The sequence below is a fragment of the Palaemon carinicauda genome, chromosome 4 (assembly GCF_036898095.1).
Source record: "Palaemon carinicauda isolate YSFRI2023 chromosome 4, ASM3689809v2, whole genome shotgun sequence".
Classification (NCBI taxonomy): domain Eukaryota; kingdom Metazoa; phylum Arthropoda; class Malacostraca; order Decapoda; family Palaemonidae; genus Palaemon; species Palaemon carinicauda.
Genome location: NC_090728.1, coordinates 70,546,067 through 70,568,566, shown reverse-complemented (window position 1 = coordinate 70,568,566; position 22,500 = coordinate 70,546,067). Strand labels below are relative to the sequence as shown.

Sequence of the window (22,500 nt, the reverse complement as noted above, 5' to 3'; positions counted from 1 at the left end):
TTTCTTATATGGATAACTTGGCTCCCGTGTTTTCAAAATACAAATTGTGGTATTTGAAAAGTTTGTGAATTGATCCTTTGTAACCTACCTCCTTGCATTCCAGGGCATGGCGTTTTCTTTGGAGGAACGTCAGATTTTGGGTATTCATGGATTGATTCCTCCTAGATTTAAAACTCAAGAAGAGCAAGTGGATTTATGTCGTAAAAATATTGATCGTTATCAGGAGCCTCTTAACAAATATATCTACCTTGCTGGTCTTCAGGTATTTAACTATTTTGTGATAGTCCTTTATATGAGTATAGTTTGACAATTTTGTTTGCTGATTTGCCATTTTATTAGGAATAATCATTTTCTGAATGTAATGAAAAATATTTAACCACTTGCATAATGTGGTATTTTTAATAGTAGTGTTAGGTTTGCTGCAGATGATTTATTTATAAAATAGGTTAGATTAATTGAAATGAAAATATTGGATATTAAAACTATAAATTTTGTGGCTTTAATCACTGTACAACATATCTATTTGACCTCTTGCATCAAAATTTATCTATTTAATACTATCCCTTACAGGATAGAAACGAACGTCTATTTTACCGCCTTCTAAGTGAAAATGTTGAGGAATACATGCCAATTGTTTATACACCAACTGTGGGTCTTGCTTGTCAAAAGTTTGGCTTGATTTTCCGTAGACCCCGGGGTCTTTTCATATCTATCCACGACAAAGGTCACGTGTATGATGTCCTGAGAAACTGGTTAGTTCTTATAATTCCAGATCTTTTATTCACAAAGAGTTTGTGGAACTGTTTAAATAGAATGCTGAGATATTGCATATGGTAGATGACAAGAATAACTAAAATAAATTAGAAAATAATTTTGATGTTTTCAGGCCAGAAAGTGATGTTCGTGCAATCTGTGTCACTGATGGCGAACGCATTCTTGGTTTGGGAGATCTCGGTGTCCAGGGTATGGGTATTCCTGTAGGCAAATTGGCCTTGTACACAGCCTTGGCTGGAATTAAGCCCCATCAGTGTCTGCCTATTGTTTTGGATGTTGGCACAAACCGCAAAGTAAGATTTGAAACTATTTGATCCTTGTATTTACACAAATCTTATTATTAGTTTTTTATGGCTTAATACTTATTACAGTATTCAGTATTGTAGTACATTTATATATAAAATAAACTTGCAGGAGCTCCTTGAGGATGAATTCTACATCGGTGCTCGTCATGAACGCGTTACAGGCCAAGCATATGATGATTTTATTGACGAGTTCATGCAAGCTGTAGTGCAACGATATGGTCAAAATACACTTATTCAATTTGAAGATTTTGGTAATCACAATGCATTCCGATTCCTTGAGAAGTAAGTATATAATTGAATTATAAATAGTATTAAGTAAGGAAAATAGGAGAGCCTTAATTTACGGTTAATATATTCCCAGGTATAATTATATCACTTGTTTGTTGGTTGATTTCGAAGTAACTGACTTCGTTGTCAGGGGCCCCTAAGCATGCTTCTCCACATCCCTAGATATTTTTCCACCTACTGCCTTGATGTATGATTTAAAGACATAGTTTTGCCCTATTCATTATATTTGTTTTGAGTAATCGTGTAAATTATCTTTTAAAGCTTTAATATTAGTACAGTTAATGTAAATTTATTTTGGAAGTTAATTTTAATAGAAAAAAATTAGTGCATAAGTTCCTAAAATAGATTAGCCTAATAGGTTCGTAGATGTCGAATATTTAGTGGTCTGTTTTGTAAAGTTAGTATTGTTGAGAGTAAACTAAATCTGATATTTACCTGGTGCAGTTCAGTATTCAAAATGCTGTGATAAAAAGATACTTTAAATTTATGAAATTAAAGTTTAATTTTTTTACTTATCTGCTGTTGATCTTATTTTAGTGTTGATCTTATTTCAGTGAGTTATGCTGGGAAGTATTTATTTGTTTAATGTTATCTAAGCAATATGTTTTTATTCTGTACTCAGCAACATCTGGTTGTTGGACAAAATATTAAATTACCACTTGTTTCTACACAAAATCTAAACAATCATCCTTTAATAGTGAATTGTTCCAACACGAATACTTACCTCGAACTACTTTCTTAGGAGTTACCTGTAATCTCCTCTCTACCGACCAGAGTTTTGTGTAGTATACCCTAAACCTGTTTTCTATGGAGGGCTAACTCGGGAGTAAGAGAACGTGCCCCGAGGGTAGCCTTTGCGCTAGGTCGAGGTCCGCTTGGGTCGTGAGCGCCAGTAAGTTCTCTGGTCGCGACGTGATACCACATCGCTCTCGTCTCTCTCGACCCTATGTGTCCGCCGCGTGTGTCCCACGTGTTTACCGCGTGGTAACTTGTGCTTATCCCTTGTGTTCCTGTGCGTTCACTACCCTTCCTTGTGCTTCCCCAGTGTATTCCTTTGATTCCCTGCGTTCCTGTGTCTTGTGTTTGTGCGTTATGGAGCAGATCCGCCGTTGTCCTGGGCCTAGAGCCGGTAAATCGTGTGGAGCGTTCCTATCCAAACCTGAAGTGGATCCTCACTCCCTTTGCTCTTCCTGTAGGGGCAAAGTTTGCTCTCCTTCGGATACATGCCTCGAGTGTGTTGGTTGGAGTGAAATTCAGTGGGTGCATTACGGCACGAAGAAAAAGAAATCGTCGAAACGTTCACCCAGGAAATCTAGCGTTTCTTCGCCGCTACCGTCGCCCAGTGGATGGTCCGACGGGGCTTCTGTCTCTCCTTCCCCTACCCAGAGTAGGGGACGAGGTAAGTCAGTTGTGGGGAAAGAGCCGGGCGTTCTTCCCCAGGAGTCTGGTGTGTGTGAAGTGGGAGTTGCGGGGCCTTCTCGGGCTAGCGAGGAGCCTGGTAGTGCTGTGTCAGGGAGTTCTGGAGACTCGGCCCTTGTGCTTGGGGGGTACATTTCCTCCGATGACCCCTTATGGTGTAGCAATGTTGTTCCTGTGTCTTCGCCCCCTTCGTGGGCCTGTGTTTCAGGTTCTTCGGCAGGCGGCGACACCCAGGGTAAGTTAGGCTCCGCAGTAAGTGATACCTTCGGATGGAAGCTCCCTAAAACGCCAGGTAGGATGGAAGAGGGCCTGGATACCTGGTTCCTTAGTGCTGGGCGCCAACCCTCTTTCCCAACTCCTCTGACGAAAGTTCCAGAAGCCTTCCTGCAACCCTCTACCTCGGGTACGCAACGAGTCGCGAAGCACTCCGCGGCACCCTCTTCTGCCCGCCGTGCGGTTGGTACGGTGTCGTCGGGCTCTTCGGATGGTGGGGAGTCATTCTCTTTGGGAGAAGAAGCCAGGAGGAAACATCGGCGTCGGAGGGAGTGGTCCAGGAGCAGGCGTTCCCGCTCAAGATCCCGTTCCAGGTACAGCAGGAGGCGGTCCCGCTCTCCACGGAGGAAACACAGGAGGAGTAGGGCACCAGGTGGTGATTGGGTTTTCGTACCCCGTAAGTCGGAGATACAGTGTTCCCCGGACCGACGGTCCAGGGATTTCTCGCCAAAGAGACCATCCTCCAGACATTGTTATGACCCTCGCAGGGAGAAACGCGAGAAGGCCTCTGCTGGCAGGCGTAAGACCGCGAAGCCTCCGGTTCACCCCGCCCAGCGGGGGGAACTGTGCTTCCTTACGGGCAGCCTGGCCGAATCAGCCCAGCTGGTGCGGCCCTCGGACTTTAAGGAACGGTTCCCGCTGTCGGGTCAGCCCACGGGATCCGCGTCCTCGTCCCCCAGAGAGCATGATAGGACGGTAGTCCTCGCCGGTTCGGCGATGCCTGTCCTAACCCCCGTCCCTGGTGCGGAGGTCTCCGCCGGGGAAGACCAGTACCTCCGCAGGGGAGTGCCTGTTGTGCCAGGACCAAGGCGCCCGGTGGGAGTGCCCGGTGCCCCGGCTCCCCGGGCCCAAGTCGAGGCTTCGGCCGACGGTAGGGAAGGTTCCCCAACAGAGGACTCGGCCTATAGAAAAGTAATAAGTCTGATCAGGAGACATCACAAGATTGAAGAACCGGTTGCTACCGATGAGGACTACTGGAGGTCCAGCCTTACCCGGTTGATGCAAGCTCCTGTCCAACAAAAAGCCTCCCTGGCACTTCCTGTGGCCCGAGAGCACGTTGATAGAGTGGTGGCAAGCAATGCCGAAGCTCCCAAGACGCAGAGCTCTTCGAAGCTGCTCCATGGGCTCAAAACACAGAGCAGGGTCTATGTGCCAGAAGGACAACGGCCGGGAGCCTGCAAAGTGGAACCTGCTCTCGACATTCTGGGACAGGGCGCCTCGGAGGACAGAGCCTCTTCAGCCCCGATCTGTTTTTCTCAATCGGAGGCTGCGATGATGGAGGAAATGTCTAAGGACCTAGTGCACGTCTCCTCTTGGTTAGACTGGTGGGCTTCCACACTAGTGGGTGTGCAAGCAATCTATGACCTGACAGACCCAGAACAGCAAAGCCTCCTGAGGGAGCTTATCATCTTCGGGGGCAAGACCCTTAAGTTCCTCACCTACCAGTCTCTCGCCCTGTCAGCGAATTGGGTGCTTCGCAAGAGGGACACCATCCTGGCGAAGCTTTCCCGGAAGGTCCCAGACAGAGAGGCGAGGGCCATGAGGAGCCTTCCTGTGGGGTGACTCCTTGTTCTCCTTGAAGGAGTTAGAGGAGATCATGGAGAAGGTGACTAAGAGGAAAAAAGTAAACACGCCCAGGCCTACGCCGGTAAGGAGGCCTCCCTACAAGAGGTCGGTCTCAGACAGTGCCGCGACGCCTCAGGCCCCTCCTAGCCTGACGAGGAGAGAAGCCCCTTCTTCCTCTTGGGCCTCTGCGCCTCAGCCCCCCCGTAGAGGAGCCCCAGCAGCGTCGGCCTCCTTTAGGACAGGTTATTCTGCCTCCAGGAGAGGCCGTTCAGGCCGCTCCTCCAGGAGGAGATAGTGGGAGGCCCCCTAGTCCTGCCCAAGCCTCAGGTTGGGGGATGCCTCAGACTATTGGCAAGCATGGAAAGTTCACGGAGTAGAGCCCTGGACAGTGTCCGTACTGAAGGAGGGCTACAGGTTACCGTTCTTAGCAGAACCTCCCCCTCTAATTCCGGCCAGCCTGTCGGAGTGGTTGGTACCCAAGGACCCGTTGAAGAGGGCTGCCCTTCAAGAGGAGGTGTCCACCATGTTGGAGAAGGGCGCCATGGAGGAGATCCTACACCCAGGACCAGGTTTCTACAGTCGCCTGTTCCTGGTAGAAAAGGCGACGGGGGGGTGGAGACCGGTGATAGATCTGTCGGCTCTCAACAAGTTTATAAGAAAGACAGAGTTCAAAATGGACACTCCGAAGTCAGTCCTGCTGTCCTTGAGGGAGAAAGATTACATGATGACCATAGACTTGCAATTCAAGACCCTTTGCTTCGGATTGTCAACAGCTCCCCAGGTATTCACAAGATTCTTCACGACAGTCTCAGTGTGGGCTCACGAGCGAGGCATTCGCCTCATCCGATACCTGGACGACTGGTTGCTTCTTTCCTCCTCGAAGGACGTCTTGAAAGAGCAAGGGATGAAACTTCTCCAGTTTTGCAAGGGTCTGGGTATCATGATCAACCCGGAAAAATCAAACCTATCTCCCTCCACCAGAATGACCTATTTGGGGATGACACTGGATTCCCTTCTAGTGAAAGCATTTCCGTCGGACGACAGAATAAGCAATCTGATGAAGATCCTTCGTCCGTTCCTTTCGGGTCAACCCAGGAGGGCGAAGGACTGGCAAAGACTAATAGGGCATCTGGTGTCGTTGGAAAAACTGGTTCCCCAGGGGACGACTCAGACTCAGAGCCGTCCAATGGAACCTGAAGAACTTCTGGTGCCAACTGGACTCGCACCAGAAATTAATCCCAGTCCTACCAAACACAATACCCTCCCTGGAATGGTGGCATTGCCGGTCGAACTCGCTCAAGGGGATGCCCTTCGCGAACGACCCTCCCGAGTTACTTCTTTTCACAGACGCCTCCAACCAGGGATGGGGAGCCCATCTCCTCAACGGGACGGCGAGAGGAACCTGGATGGACGGGGAGAACGACCTACACATCAATGTCCTAGAGTTGAAGGCAGTCCAGAAAGCTTGCCTGCACTTCGTCGATCTACTAAGGGGAAACACTGTGGCGTTGATGTGCGACAACGCCACAGTGGTAGCGTACATAAAGAAACAAGGAGGTTTGAAATCAAGGGAATTGTGCGATCTCGCCCTAGAAATCCTAGATTGGGCAGAAACTAACCAGGTTGTGTTAGTGGCAAGGTTCATCCCCGGGAAAAAGAACGTTCTAGCCGACGGTCTCAGCAGGATGGGTCAAATAGTAGGGACAGAATGGTCCCTCCTTCCAGAAGTAGCCAAGCTCATCATCCAACGTTGGGGTTCCCTGGTGATGGACCTCTTTGCAACCAAACTGAACGCGCAACTTCCCGTGTATTGTTCTCCTGTCCCAGACCCAAGGGCAGCCTTGGAGGATGCCTTTCAGCACAAGTGAGACAACCTAGACGTGTACGCTTTTCCCCCCTTCACGTTGATAAGGCAAGTACTCAATAGTGTAAGGACTGCCCGAAACTTAAGGATGACTTTGGTAGCGCCCTGGTGGCCGGAGAGAGAGTGGTTCGCAGACCTAAAAGACCTGGCGAGTCACCCTCCGTGGCCACTCCCAGACAGGTCAGATCTTCTACGTCAGCCGCACTTTCTCAGGTTTCACGACAACCCACAGTCTCTACGCCTTCACGCCTGGAGACTATCGAGCGGCTCCTGAAGAAAGAAGGATATTCAGCAGCTACGGCTAAGAGGATGTCGCTATACCTGAGAAGGTCGTCAGCAGCGGTCTACCAAGCGAAGTGGGCCTCTTTCATGAAGTGGTGCGCTTTAAGGCGCATAAAGCCCCTCAAAGCCTTGGTCCCAGACATAGCACACTTTCTGGTATATCTCAGGGACGAGATAGGAATGTCAATCCCAGCTATAAAAGGAGTGCGAGCTGCCTTGGGTCAAGTCTTCCTTCTGAAGGGCATCGACCTGGGTTCCTCTAGACACATCTCGATGCTTGTCAGGAGTTTTGAGCAGTCCTGCCCCCCACAAGCAGTTAGGGTGCCTCAGTGGGACTTAGCTAGGGTCTTGAAGATGTTAAGTGGCCCCCCCTTCGAACCAATGAAGGATATCGCAGACAGGGACCTCACTCTCAAGACAGTCTTTTTGCTAGCCTTGGCTTCTGCAAAAAGAGTAGGGGAGATCCATGGGCTGTCTTATGACGTCTCTCATTCGAAGGGGTGGAAAGAGATCTCTTTCAAGTTCGTTCCTTCGTTTGTGGCGAAAACCCAGAACCCAGCTGTCTGGGACCCAAAATTCGAAGGTTTCTCTCTGCCAGCTATTCCTAGGACGGGGAATTCTGAGGATTTGAGGTTATGCCCGGTCCGTGCCATTAGGAAATACCTTGAAAGGACTGCTCATCTCCGGCCAGGCATCAAGAGCCTTTTCGTCTCCACAGGTGTTACTAAGAAACAGGTATCAAAGAATACCATTTCCTTCTAGTTGAGACAAGTTATTGCCCGGGCCTACAAGGAAGAAGGACTGGCCTTACCTGGTGCTCCCAAACCCCATGACATCAGGGGTCTGAGCACGTCCTTAGCCTTTGAGAAAAACATGGCAGTGGGTCAGATCCTTCGTGAAGGTACCTGGTCGAACCAGTCAACCTTTACTGCCCATTACCTCAAGGACTACTCAAGGAGGTCCTTAGACGGGTTCTCCATTGGAACAGTCATCTCTGCGCTCCAAGTGATTTAACGGTAAAAGCCCCAGGCTCAATCGTGGATAGCAAACCGGGAGACACAGGTTCGTTCCCTTTCACCCTAATCCCCGTTTTTTCCTATCCTTATCGGAGATAACCCCCTTGCAACCATTGGATAACACGTCTCTGCAACTGGGTTACTGGATTCAACATCAGAAGAAGTTTTTCAAAGGGTGAGTACTCAGACACTAACGTGAGCTCTTTGTGTAGTTACCCTATCGTCCGTTTTCCTAGTATGTTTTGTTTTTTATACCTAGGCCTCTTGGCTTCCGCTTGCTGGGTCTGAGGGTCAGGAAGGCACTCCCACCTCCTAAAGTGTAAGTCTCCTAAGAAAGTAGTTCGAGGTAAGTATTCGTGTTGGAACAAATAAAAAATTTTAAGTAATTTTTATTTTTCCTAACATACTTACCGAGAACTACTTTCGGGTAATGGCCCTCCCTACCTTCCCCGAGTGCCTCTCTGCCCTTGCAATAATTTGTGCAACATCCGACGAACTTACTGGCGCTCACGACCCAAGCGGACCTCGACCTAGCGCATAGGCTACCCTCGGGGCACGTTCTCTTACTCCCGAGTTAGCCCGCCATAGAAAACGGGTTAGGGTATACTACACAAAACTCTGGTCGGTAGAGAGGAGATTACAGGTAACTCCTAAGAAAGTAGTTCTCGGTAAGTATGTTAGGAAAAATAAAAATTACTTAAAATTTTTGAAATTTTCAATGCGAGCTGGAGATTGTCATTAGAATTATAGTGAAGGGTACATGTGAAAAGCACCTCCCTTGCCAGTAGGAATTGCTCACTTTTGTTTTGGTTGAAGTCAAGTATGGATGTACTGCCTGCTCTTGATTAAACTTTTCAATTTTTTTCCAGGAAGTTATTGCTGGTTGTTGGTGTTGCAGAATGAAAGTGAATAAGCAAGACATTTGTAGTTGGCAGGAGAAGGGTGGATGTTGCAACCAATTTATAAGTAAACTGGCTCTAAATTCACACTCCCACTGTGTTTCTTGTAGGGGCATGATTGTTTGCAATCATCCACATGCGCCGAGTGCTCGTCGTGGCTTCCTGGGTAGTGGTAGTTGTACACCCTGAAGATAAAGAAGAGAGCCAATCCTGCACCCAGTGTCTGACTTGGCAATGCCCAAGAAGACACTGAGGAAGTCTTTAGCTGCTTTGGTGTCTCAGTGAATGCATCTGCTGCTACCACTCCTGTGCATATGTCTTTGTTTTGGTCCCTGGGGATTTTTTGTGTCAGGAGCAGAGACCTCAGATTGGCATTAGCGGGCTTTTCAGGTTTTGATGTTGTGGAGTACTCCCAGTATTTGTTGAGCCCCTTCAGAAGCTGCAAGGTCTTCTCTTTTGTCTGTGTAGACCACTGATGATGAGTTTGAACTAGGGAGGTTTTGGGCGTGCTTAGGTCTTTCAGGTAAGCCCTCCATGACTTGAGAGAGGTGGTAAGTAAGGCTGCTACTACCCTGTTTCCCTTGGGGACTCCAGGGGTGAAAGGTGTGGGGTTGCCCCCAGTATAGGGAATCCTAGTGGATCCCCCCATAAGCCCAATATGACTGTTAAAGCTCAGCGTAACACTTACCCAGTAGAACTAGTGCTGGCACCGGGAGGTGTTGAGCCCGAGTTTAGATGTAAATCGGTCTTGAGGCCTAAAGCGCATGTTACCCCATTCCCTAGCCTGGTCCCACTGTTAACCATCCCTCCCCCGTGTGCCCATCACCCTGACCCTTATGCCTGTGTGTCTGGGGCCTGTAACCCCCGCCTGTTCCAATGACCTCCAGCCCTATGAGTGTACCTTCCCTCTTCTATGTGACAGTGTCCCAATGTTGTGGCTTCTGTTGGGGTAACCTCTGTGGCACCTTCAGAGGTACCACAGGTCAGTGAGTGGCACCTTCAGAGGTACCACTTGTCAGTGAGTGGTACCTTCAGAGGTACCGCTGGTCAGGGAGTGGCACCTTCAGAGGTAACATTAGTCATTGAAGTCTTTGAAACATCACAGGTGGAGGCTATCCACTCCAAGCAATAGGCTTTTCTTGAGGCATTGCAGAGGAGATATATGGATACCTGCGATGGTCGTTTGCACTGTCTACCTGAGAAAATGGGCCAACTCCTGCGATTGGTATTTTAGAAGAGAGATTTCTTTGGTCAAGGCAACTTGAGCACAGGTTGCAGGTTTCCTAGTCTAACTTCATTTATAGACACCCTTCCGAGTTGTGGCAGCCAAAGACTACTGCTTAGCCTTAGACAAGAGCCTATCGACTGAAGGATGTAGACCTCTTTTCCTTGTGGTAGTTATCTATGGTCATGAGGAGCTTCCAGCAGTCTTGCCCACCCCGTGACCTTAGCCCCCAGACTGGGACATGACCCTTGTCCTCAAAGCTTTTAAGCGTACCATCTAGGAGGTTTTGCGTAGGTCGTCGGAGATGTAACTTGAGACTTTTCTTGCTACCCATAGCATCAGCAAAGAAAGTAGACAAGGTGCATGGTCTCTTATTTAGCACCCATGCTTAGGGGTGGAAGGAGATCTTCTTTAGTTTTGGGCCAGAGTTCATGGTCAAAACCCAGAACCTGTCAGCATGTGACCCCATGTTCGAAACCTTCTCCATCCCATCTCTATGTGATGTGTCTGGTGGTGATTGAGAGAAGATGCTATAGTGTATTGTGAGGGCAGTGCAGTTCTACCTGGAAAGGACCCAACGTCTCAGGCCCGAGTATAGCGACTTTTTGTTAGCACCAGCAGGACCAAGAAAGATGTGTAATGGGACACACTTTCTGGCTTTGTGAGACAATTCGTACAGCGTACCCCTTGACTGCTGAGAGGGTCGAGGTTCCAGCAAAGACCAGAGCTCACAAAGTCAGCGGTATAGGCCCCACTTAGCTTTTAAAAAGAGATCTATGAGTGGGAAACCACCTTCAATGCCTTTTACTTATAGGAATATGCCCCAAATTTCCTTGACACCATTTTGCTTGGTTCTGTGGTAGCTGCTAATGTAGTTGTGTAGCCAGCCCAGCTCCTACATGGGACATGAAGCATCTCGTCAATGGTAACATGTAGGTGTAAGTTTGTAATGAACAGTAGAATAAATGCCTCTTTTCTGTCCCCTCACTTGGGGGCACCATTACGTGCTGGTTCAGACCTTATGCTGGCTAGATACACTTTGGACCTTCATTCTTTAACAGTTAAGAAGTATCTCTCCTATCCTTACAAATTAATAGGAGGATGGTGGAATTTATACCACTCATTGGTGATAATATAGTTACTGATTTCTCCTTTGACAAAGTGTATTTCTTCATGCACAGACAAGTTATGCGGTTGCCGGAGTTGCCTCTTTGCTCCTCTACGGGACCAGGTAGTTTGACACTTCTAGGAAAGAAAAAGAACAATCCAGCTTGGTTTTAGGGGACTAATGACCCACCAAGCAGCGAGTCTCCGTATTAAAGGAAGATTGTTTGTATTTCACCTAGGAACAAATCACAAATTTGAAGGTAATTTGAATTTTTCGTATCTATACTGTATAAAGCTGTCAGTCAAGGCAACTTCCTCCTCAACCACCCCTGAGCTCTGGGCCAAAAGGTCAAAAGTGAGCTAATCTGATGGGTGAAGGGCCTGGGGCTTCTTGCCCTCACCCTTCACTGGTTATTTAACCACTACTTCACTCATTAAAAGATTCTAACAACAGTCTTCAACTTGCAATGAAACAATCTCCTTATTAAAAGATTCAGGTTTGTATAGTTAGGAAAAATAGAAATTTCTTAAAGAATTTATGATATTCATTAAAGTATTTATTTTTACTTTCAAGGTACCGAGGAAAGTACTGTACCTTCAATGATGATATTCAAGGTACTGCATCAGTTGCTGTTGCTGGTCTACTGGCAGCTCTCAGAGTGACTAATACAAAGCTCTCTGATCACAAGTTCCTGTTTCAAGGAGCTGGTGAGGTTAGTGATTTTTTTAGATAAGTCGAAGGTATTTAGTTTAGAAGAAATCTCATTTAGATCTTTGAAATAATGAAATTTTATCTTTTTACCAGAATCAAAATATATGATAATGTTAATTAACTTTCAGGCCTCTCTTGGTATTGCCAACCTTATTGTAATGGCAATGACAGAAGAGGGAGTCAGTGTGGAAGAAGCTCGATCTAAAATCTGGTTGGTGGATTCGAAAGGTCTCATTGTAAAGAACAGACCTAAGGGTGGTATTAGTGGTCATAAAGTATCCTTCGCTCATGAACACGAGCCAATGGATACATTAGAAGATATTGTAAGAGAACTTAAGCCAACCTCATTAATTGGTAAGTTATTAAAGAACAATGTATAAACTTTTTAATATTTATTTTGAGTCATTGGTAAGTATGCCAATTATTTTTGTTTGATAATTTTGAATATTAAGTTATTTTAGGATTAGGTAAGATTCCCTTTGGCTACTTTGTGCAAAAATTGATTTTGGGTGGTACTTTGCACCATTTAGTACAGTGAAATTTTTTAAACTGAGGCCAATATGTTGCAAAACTCCTCCCATGTTTGCTGAATTCCACAGTTAAAAGGTTAGTTAAACTCAACAATAGTTGAAAATTCCTCTGTAAAATACAGACACTGTATGCTTAAGTGGAAGGAAATATGTATATGAAAGTGTACACACACACACACACACACACACACACACACACACACACACACACACACACACACACACACACACACACACACTCTCTCTCTCTCTCTCTCTCTCTCTCTCTCTCTCTCTCTCTCTCTCTCTCTCTCTCTCTCTCTCTCTCTCTTCTTTTTGAGATGGCCCAGAACTTTGCTGAAGTGAGATCGCTTGCGCGATGCGATGAAGGGTTGGGCGGCGGGGAGGTTTTTTCCCCAACCCGGTAGGTTTAACCTCGCCGCTAAGACCAGCTCAGAGCATCCAGACTAGAACTGGACCAATTAACTCATTTATTTTTTCATATTACTTTTTTTTTCTTTCTCAACTCTTCTATCCAAACTCTCAACTTTCAATCTCTCATGGATTAAAAAAAAAAAAAAATACTTGATACGATGGCTATTTATAACTAGCCTATACAGTACTCGTATAGACATTAAGGAACTGTGATACCTCATGTGTCAGAGTAGAGGCTTTTGAACATCTATAAACAACGTTAGGAACTTGCTCACAAGTTTCAAGAGACTGGGACGGAGGGATCCCAGGTGACGGGACTCAAGAATAGAATAGTGCTATTAGTGCTCCACAAAGCATATTCCCAACACGTAATAGCTGATCACTCCCTGTGACTGATCCCTAGTGAAATAGGCTCAACTGCTCAATTTGTTGACGTAGCTTTTGTGCCTTGTTGGTGTTCTGGCCAACTAAAAAAAACCCAGTTGCTGTTTCTTGGTAATATTCTGTAGTACCTATAAGTCTGGCTGTTCTTGGATGTCCGGAAATCACAGTAAGCGCTAGCCTTCTGCTGTCAATCCTGGTGAGAAAACGGGTATCTGCCTTGTGCTGCGGTATGTTGGGGACAGCCCAACTTTGAGGAGACTTTTAACTGTTGGTTTGAGAGCACTTATGGCAGATTAGGGACAGAAAAGATGGAAAGTCACCCAGGATTTAGTGGATGCGTCAGTAGGTAGGTAACTTCAGTTACCCCCACCTAAGTGGTCACAAAGCTAATAATTATAGAAGTTATTAGCTGTGATTTCCAAATACTGTTTACGTATTAGACAATATTAAAATTAAATTAATCATGATTGAGGAACTGAAGTTAAAGCACAAATGTACAAATGCCAAATAAACAAATGGTGTGTACTATACTCAGCTTCGAGCTTTTGCTCATAGAGTTTATGCCTCAACTGAAAAGGAGTACAATTTAACCATAAAAGAAACACTTTCTGGTACAACTCAGGAACATAAATGGTGGTCTACCCTTAAATCTGCACTCTTTGGTGTAGATGCAACAGTTCCTCCTTTACTTAAACCAGATGGCTCTGTCACTCACTGTCCAAAGGAAAAGGCAACCCTTTTGGCTGATGTTTTTGACAGTAAACAGAGTAATGAAAAACTTGAACTTCCTCATTCCTGTTTTCCTGAGGCTAAACTAACTAGTTTAGCTTTTCGATCTCGTGAGATTAAAGCTCTGTTGATGGACCTTGATGCTTATGGAGGTGTAGACCCAAATGGTATTTTTCCTTTGTTTTTTATAAAGACAGCAGATTTCTTAGCTCCAAAGTTATCTGTTATTTTGCGCAAGTTAGCAAGAAGAGGAGCTTTTAGCACTAGTTGGAGAATTGGTAATGTTACTCCTCTATGTAAATGTGTATGTGGTAGCTCAAGTCCCACTGATTACCGCCCAATTTCTTTAACTCCCATATTATCTAAAGTTTTTGAACGTCTTCTGGGAAAACGTCTTAATAGGTTTTCTGAAGGTAATCATCTACTCCCTAGTTTGCAATTTGGTTTTCGTAAAGGCCTTGGAGCATGTGATGCCCTTCTTACAATCTCCAATGCTGTACAGAAATCCCTTGATTGTGGTCGGGAAGTTCGTATGATTGGCCTTGATTTTAGTGCTGCCTTTGACCGTGTTAATCATGAGGCCCTTGTTTTCAAACTGAAACAGTTGGGAGTGGGTGGGTCGTTTCTTAGCATTATTATTGATTTTTTAAGTAATAGATCTCAAAGAGTTGTTGTTGATGGGCACCATAGTGATTATAGGAATGTGATATCCGGTGTTCCACAGGGTAGTGTTCTTGGCCCTTTACTTTTTATACTATATACACATGACATGTGGTTTGGCCTAGAAAACAAGCTTGTTGCATATGCAGATGATGCTACTCTCTTTGCATCAATTCCATCCCCTGAATGTAGATCTAGGGTTGGTGAATCCCTTAATAGAGATTTAGCTAGAATTAGTGCATGGTGCAAATTATGGGGTATGAAGTTGAATCCTAACAAAACTCAAAGTATGATTGTAAGTAGGTCAAGGACGGTGGTTCCTCAACATCCGGATCTCAGTATTGATAATGTTTCTTTAAATATGTATGACTCTTTCAAAATTTTAGGTGTGATTCTCGACAGTAAATTTACTTTTGAGAAACATATAAGGTCTGTGTCTTCTTCAATTTCACAAAAAATAGGCTTATTGAGAAAGTCTCTCAAGATTTTCGGTGATCAATCTATTCTGAAGAAGTGTTTTAATTCTTTCATTCTACCTTGTTTTGAGTATTGTTCTCCTGTCTGGTCTTCAGCCGCTGATTCTCATCTTAATTTGTTGGACAGAAACTTACGGTCTATTAAATTTCTTATTCCCGATCTAGATATTAATCTCTGGCACCGTCGTTCAATTAGTTCATTATGCATGTTGCATAAGATTTTTCACAACTCTGACCATCCTTTACATTCAGATCTCCCTGGACAATTCTATCCTGTTCGTAATACTAGGCAGGCAGTTAATTCTAATAGCCAGGCCTTCTCCATCACGAGGCTCAATACTACGCAGTACTCTAGAAGTTTTATTCCAGCTGTGACCAAGTTGTGGAATGATCTTCCTAATCGGGTGGTTGAATCAGTAGAACTTCAGAAGTTCAAAGTTGGAGCAAATGCTTTTTTGTTGACCAGGCGGACATAGTCTTTTTATAGTTTATTTATGACATATTTGTTTTTGATGTTGTTGATAGTTTATTATATGACATGTCTGTTTTGACGTTGTTTCTTATTTTAGAATGATTTATTGTTAATTTGTTCTCTTCATTTATTTATTTCCTTATTTCCTTTCCTCACTGGGCTATTTTTCCCTGTTGGAGCCCCTGGGCTTATAGCATCTTGCTTTTCCAACTAGGGTTGTAGCTTGGATAGTAATAATAATAATAATAGACATCAGAGAATGGTGCTGTGCAAACCTGCACTGTAATAGTGTATGCCTGTTCTGTCAGCAGGAACAGGAAATTTAAAAATTTAAAAATGAAAACCAAGAACTAAGAAAACAGTTGATAGAAGTCATGTCCAAGTTCGAACAATTAGAAAGGGGGAACAGAAGTCATAGATGATGTGGTAAAAAATGGTATTAGCATCCAAAAAATACAAAATGAGGTAAAATCAAGGATAGAACCTAGAGAGGAAATAACCAACAGAAGCAGAGAGTTCATGAAACCCACTAGAGGAAGAGTAGCTAAGGCCAAGAAGACTTAAATAATAGCCTAGAAATGTAACTACCACCAAAACCATTTCAGCCCCCTAGCAGAGGAAGAGGAAGATGAGACGACTTTAGTTGGAAACAGTATGGTAAAGCACCAAGGGGAACACTTTGGCCTCAAAGAGAGGAAGAAGGGGAGGTCCTATTCAGGTGCTAATGCACAAAAGAAAGTAGTAGGTAGTAAAACTACGTCAGAGAACAAGAAGACCACTGTTATTATTCAGGCAACTGAAAATTACTTATTCCTAAGAAAGGATATCAAAACAGCTAGAAACAAGATCAATAATACTATAGTTGTAGGTATTCTCCCAAGACTCAATGTCAATCACTTTACACTTGGTAAGGCCATAGGGATAAATTGAAGGCTTAAGGCCACATGCCAGAGAAAGAAAATTAAGTTTATAGATCTCTGGGGCACTTTTTACAGCAAGAGAAAATTATGCAAAAGAGACTGAATACACTTTAGTGAAGAAGGCAAGAGAGAGTACAGAAACCAACATAATCTTGGCCTGTACAATTACTTAAAGCACAGTAGACAAAGAACAAACTTGACCTTTTAGAAAATCCTGAAATAACAAAGAGGAAATTTGGTCGGAAACTTGGATAATACAGATACAGTAAAAGTAAAATTAAGACCCTAGTAAATCAGGGAAACTACCAAAGCCACAGAGGAAGAGAAAAAAAGATAGAAAATTTCCACAGAGTGGCACAGTCCAATGCGCAGTCAGTAAGAAACAAAATGGAAAACTTTAGGGCATTATTGAGATCTGGATCCAGGAAAAAACAAATGATTTTGTTGGAGAATATTAAAACCCAGGTTTCAAGCTTTTTTTTTGTTTTTTTTTAAGAAGGATTGCCTTACCCAAAGAGGTGGAGGGGTAATGCTTCATGTTAAAAATAACTTAAATCCCATAGAAATTAAATTAGAAACTGAATGTGAAGTGACAGTTGCAAATATTAAAATCATGGAAAAAAAAACATGTCCATACTAGTAATATACAGACCACCACATCAAACACAAGAACAGCATGAAGAGCTGTATAGACAACTTGGATAAGAAGATAACAATAAGTTAGCAGTCCTAATGGGAGACTTTAATGCAGCAGTAAACTGGGACACTGTGAATTTTACATCAAACACAGAGGGACTTAGGCTACTAGAATTTGATAACAATGAATTCCTCCATCAGTGATGAGCGAGTCAATAAAGCAACCAGGGAAAACAACATACTAGAAAATTTAGTATCCAGTGTTTCTGTAGGCAAAAATATTGGCAAAAGTGATCACAAAATAGTTAGGTGGGGTCAGGTAAATATTCCTCATTTAAAAGAGGAAAATTATATAAAAGTTACACTACAGACATAGTCTCTGGATAAAACTGAAGGAATATACCAAGAATTTAGAATGTCGAAACAGGGAACAAAGATACATAATTGGACTCCTTTGTAGGAATATATAAAGAAAAAAAGGGCCAAATATATACTTCATAGAAAAATTTTACCAAATAGAACTCCACAACCTAAGTGGTTCAACAGAGAAATAGCCAATGCAATGAGAAGTAGAGAGAGCAAACATAAATCAATGGGTCCACAACCTTCCATTTAAGCCAAAAAGTAGATAAATTAGTTAGAAAGGCCAAGATCAATGAAGAGAAAAATAATGGCATCAGCTAATAAAGAAAACTCAAAAGTATTTTTTGCATTTGTAAACAGTAGAAAACCAATCAAAAACAACATTATCCCATTAAGAGAGTTGTAGGGTAATCTTATAACAAATGATTTGGAAAAAGCTGAACTGGTGAATGCATATTTCTGAACTGTATTTACTAGGGAAGAATCAGTGACCCTCCCCAAACCAGTTATCTGATATGAAGGGCCACAACCATTAAATAGAATCACTTTTACTATGGATCATGTCAAAAAGAAAATAACTCTCTCTCTCTCTCTCTCTCTCTCTCTCTCTCTCTCTCTCTCTCTCTCTCTCTCTCTCTCTCTCTCTCTCTCTCTCGGCTACCTTTCGGTACTTTCGCTACCTCTCATTTTTGACCTCTATTTCTCTAACAAATGAAATCTTTGTGGCTTCACAAAGTATTAAATATATTAAAAATCAATCATGATTAAATTTTCCTTACTTTTTCCAAACTCGCACCATCTCTCTCTCTCTCTCTCTCTCTCTCTCTCTCTCTCTCTCTTCTCTCTCTCTCATCTCTCTCTCTCTCTCTCTCTCTCTCTCTCTCTCTCTCTCACTCTCTCTCATATATTGTGGTATAAAGTAAACTATCCCATAATGTACAAAAACTGCTCAAGACATATAAGTATAGTACACTATATGTAAGAAGCAATCAATGAATATAAATTCATGTTCTAAACACACTAAATACAATAGTAACTATGCTGCTGGGGTACCTACCAGCTGCTCCATTCTTCAGATGATAAGTTTGTGGATGCCTACAACAATGTGGGGAAGGAATGAAAGCACAGGTTCATATCGCTTGATGAAAAAGCACTAAGTTCTTGTGGATGAGTCACTTGATAAAATTTGAGACATTGTTGGCATTGAGAGACAAGACAGGTAATAGGCAATGAAGGGAGTTGGTGCTCAGCAGTTGATGGTATTGGCTTGGAAGAATATGGTGACAATGGCACTGATTTGGCAGCAAGGATGATGTTGCTGGATCATTAAATTTCTCCATCAGTAGAATTTTTTTTTGTATATTTGTTAGGGACATTGTACAGTAATAGGCAACTATCCTTTCTGCTTTTTAAATTTATCATATGCCTTCTGCAAAGGTAGCTTAATATCCTTGATTCCTTGGGTCACAGTAATGTACTGTTCCAAATGCAGTTCATATGCTGTTATGTTGTCTTTAAATTCATGGGACGTTCTGAGGACACTTCGGAAGTCTAATTCTTAGATTTTGAGTTGTCAGGGTAGTCGTCTTCTGTTGATGACTTAAGATTTTCTAAATTCTCATCCATTAACACTTCCCAATGCTTCTTTCTAAATTCAAGTACATTTTCATCCAACAAGTCTATTCCATAGTTACAAGTTGTTCTAAAAACTTTTTGGACTGCCAACTGGTTTCTCAAATGAAGTCAATTTCCCTAAGTCTCATCCACATCCAAAATGACATGGGCTTCAACCTTTTGTATCCTTTCAATATTAGAAGCAAAGTCTGAATTCTCTTTATCAATGGAAAACCCTGAAAAGAAACTGTTGCTATTATTATTCCCAAATATAATATTTCCTGAATTGGAACCAGAAAGAGAATTGTTCAAATTTACCTGGAACCCCAACCACTCCAGTAACATGAGCAACTACACTTGAGCTCTAATTCTTCCTAGCAAATTGCTAAAAAAAAAAATAATTGTTCAGGTATAGAAGAACTCTTAAAGCTCAGAATCTTTAATAATTTTGAAAAGGGGGCCATCATTCTGATGAATACGTTGAGGGTCTATCCTGACACTAAAACAGTCACTAGAATTGTTGAATCTTGGATAACTGTGAATGTGAAAATATGCATATACGAGTTCTATTGAAAACTTTCGATCTTCTATGTCGCCCCCAGAAATATCGAAGGTATTTCCATCAAAAACTTTGTGAGAACTGTCAACTTGGTGAAGTTAGAGATGTCTAGAACTAGCTTCCAATCCCCTGATGATTTGAGGTCTAGAGGTAACATGTAAAGCCATGGGGCAGGTTTCAAGACCTCTTCTATCGTATCTTTTTTCAGAAGTTTTGTAATTTCTAGATTCAAAAGACCATGTGTTTTTGCTTTATTTCTTGATATCTCTGGAATTGGTTTCTTGGACAAGGAATTAAAGATTTAATGAATCTGAAACCTTTGGTTAGTGAGCATCCACAGATCGGTAAGAAGGCTTTCCCCAGCTTTATAAAAGTGGGAAAGTCTTCCTCCCACTGGAATTTCCACGGAAAGACCATCATAGTATACTCCGATAAGTTCCAAGAGTTCCGTTCGCCGCTCCTCTGGAATGTCTACGAGAACAGAATCCTGATCTTCTACCATTCTTAAGAAAGGAATGGCATGAAATAATTCCAAGGCTGTTGAAGCTACTGGCTTAAAGGTTGAAACTTATTTCCTTAGAATTGACTGCGGTGTCACTGGGTCCTGGTGCCCACTTGAGCAATTACTTTATTAAACCCATTTACATCCAAAATGGGTCCAAATTAAATAAAGGTATCAATGTATGTTTCTTCCTCTTAGACACTGTTCAAACCATAGAAACACAAAACACAAACTCACAGGATGTTACAGCCTTTGGGGCCCCATCTGCAACATTATTATCTAAAGAAGTCATATAATCCAAAACAAGATTCAAATGCTGATAGCCTACAAATGGCTCTTTAATAAGATTAGAAATAATGCCTATAGAATCTGCAAGTAAGAATATTTAAAGAATACTGCCTACTATAATACCCATCTTTAGTAAACTAGATTGCAAACCCAGTATTTAAAGATTTATATCTATTAGCATTAATGATGGGTTTAAGGGAGGAGACTAGATTGTATGCTAGATCAAGCTTAGCTAATTGATTAGGCTTGTAAAAGTCAGAACATCTTTATGGTTTAGAAGTCTTCAGTTCCAAATGAGAACTAGAAATACCTGCTTTTCTTTGCATTTAGAATTATGGATCCTATCCAAAACGAATTATTATTATTATTGAGATGTATAAATCATCTCTGAAGTACAGTAGCCATTTCCAGTGACTTGAAAGAGTAAGCAGCATCTAAACTTACATAAGCAACTTTTTTTGTATACTTTTCATCGTTTCCATAATGATTAAAAACGACGAGATGTATCAAAGTTAGGCTTTTCATGTGCTTTCTTCTTCCTCATCTTTGTGTTTTGAAAAAGGGTCTTCCCATGTGTTTAAATCCTTGTTTGGAAACTGGTTTGCATTGGTTTTTGAGGTTCTTGCGCCTACATTTATTCTGTTACAGTTAACCCGTGAGAAGATAGACCGAAATTACAAGAAAGTGATGCACACTACCCTACACAGTACTGTCCTCGACACTAGACACATTCTAGGAAGTAGTTACTAGGAAATCCAGGGGAATACATCTCTAAAAACACCTAAAAAATATATATATATATACAGTGTATATATAAACATTCTGGTATTGAAGGTCTGTCAACAAGCAGACAGAAATTCAGAGACTGAAGAGAAAGATATTATGGTTTGTTCATGGCGTTGGTTTATCGTCATTGACTTGACGGTTATATTTTCTTATTACTTTACTTAAAGGCAAAAGTCTATTAAAAGGAAAGAAAAATAGATATTATTTTAGTTGTAGGGAGTAAGTTGGCCAATGCACCAGCCACTCATTGAGAAACTACTGCTGGAGTTATAGGGTTCTTTGATTGGCCAGATAGGACTACATTGGATCCCTCTTTGCTTGTCATCACTAACATAACCGAATAATTTGTATTCCCTTGAGGGGTTAAGTACTGTTATGTAATTGTTCAGTGGTTATTTTCCACTTGGTAAAGGCATATGAGAGACTTTTAACTATGGTACGCATCTCTAATAGGCAAAGGACACTCCAAAATAAAACCATTGTTCTCTGTTCTTGAGGAGTGCCATAGCCTCTGTACCGTGGTCCTCCACTGTCTTGGGTTAAAGTTCTCTTGCTTGAGGATATTTTCTTTCCCTGTTGGAGCCCTTGGGCATAATTATAGCATCCAGCTTTTCCAACTAGGGTTGTTGTTTTAGTTAACAACAAGAACAATAATAATAAAACTCTTAACATTGATAAAACAGAACTTTCACTGAGAAAGCGATATGAACATCAGGGACGAATCATAGAAAGAAGTAATTTTTGATACTCTGACCTATTTTTATTTATTTTCTGAGCAGTCAGAAGTATCCATTATCCAACCTAGTTTTGTAAATGCAGTATTAAGAATAAAGTATTATGGATTGTTGAAATAGATTTTCCAGAAAACCAGACTTTAATGTTAAAGACCATAAAACTGTAAATGAAATAAATGGAAGAGGTTAGCTTATTGAAATGATGTTATCTATATCAGAAGTTCATGTTAAATTAAGTTTTAAGAAAACTACGTATATAGCGAAATAAAATTTTAAAGTGTTTAAGTACAGGACTGTTCATAATTTTATATGACAATCTATACTGTAGTTAGAGATGTAATAAAATACTAAGACATCAACAATCATTAGCTTTAGTAATCCTAGAATACTTTTTTTCCAGGTGCTGCTGCTATTGGAGGAGTTTTTACTCCCCAGTTGTTGAAGGATATGGCTTCTTTCAATGAGCGACCAGTTATTTTTGCCCTTAGCAACCCAACAAGTAAGGTAGGATTTATTGTAAAATCATATCTATTTAGCATTTTGATGTATAAAAAGAGAAGTTATAGGTACTTCAGGTGAGTTTTTTTGCCATTATTACATTACTTAAAAAGCCCTAATCTATTTTATATTAATACTGAGAAATCTGGGTCAGGGTAATAAAGAAGTAAACTTATTAAACTGTAATTTTTCTAAAGCAAAATTA

General features: G+C 42.2%; 1 protein-coding gene across 7 annotated transcripts in view; it reads left to right on the top strand.

The window, feature by feature from the left end:
• The window catches only part of Men-b (Malic enzyme b), a 129,860-nt gene that overhangs the window by 64,708 nt on the left and 42,652 nt on the right, over positions 1–22,500 (top strand). For all 7 annotated transcript variants that reach the window (XM_068372350.1, XM_068372351.1, XM_068372357.1 and 4 more), the window contains exons 3-9: positions 104–262; positions 571–752; positions 887–1,067; positions 1,189–1,361; positions 11,593–11,731; positions 11,859–12,084; positions 22,198–22,301. In XM_068372350.1, coding sequence (XP_068228451.1) covers positions 104–262; positions 571–752; positions 887–1,067; positions 1,189–1,361; positions 11,593–11,731; positions 11,859–12,084; positions 22,198–22,301 — 1,164 coding nt within the window. The remainder of the gene's footprint in view (positions 1–103; positions 263–570; positions 753–886; positions 1,068–1,188; positions 1,362–11,592; positions 11,732–11,858; positions 12,085–22,197; positions 22,302–22,500) is intronic.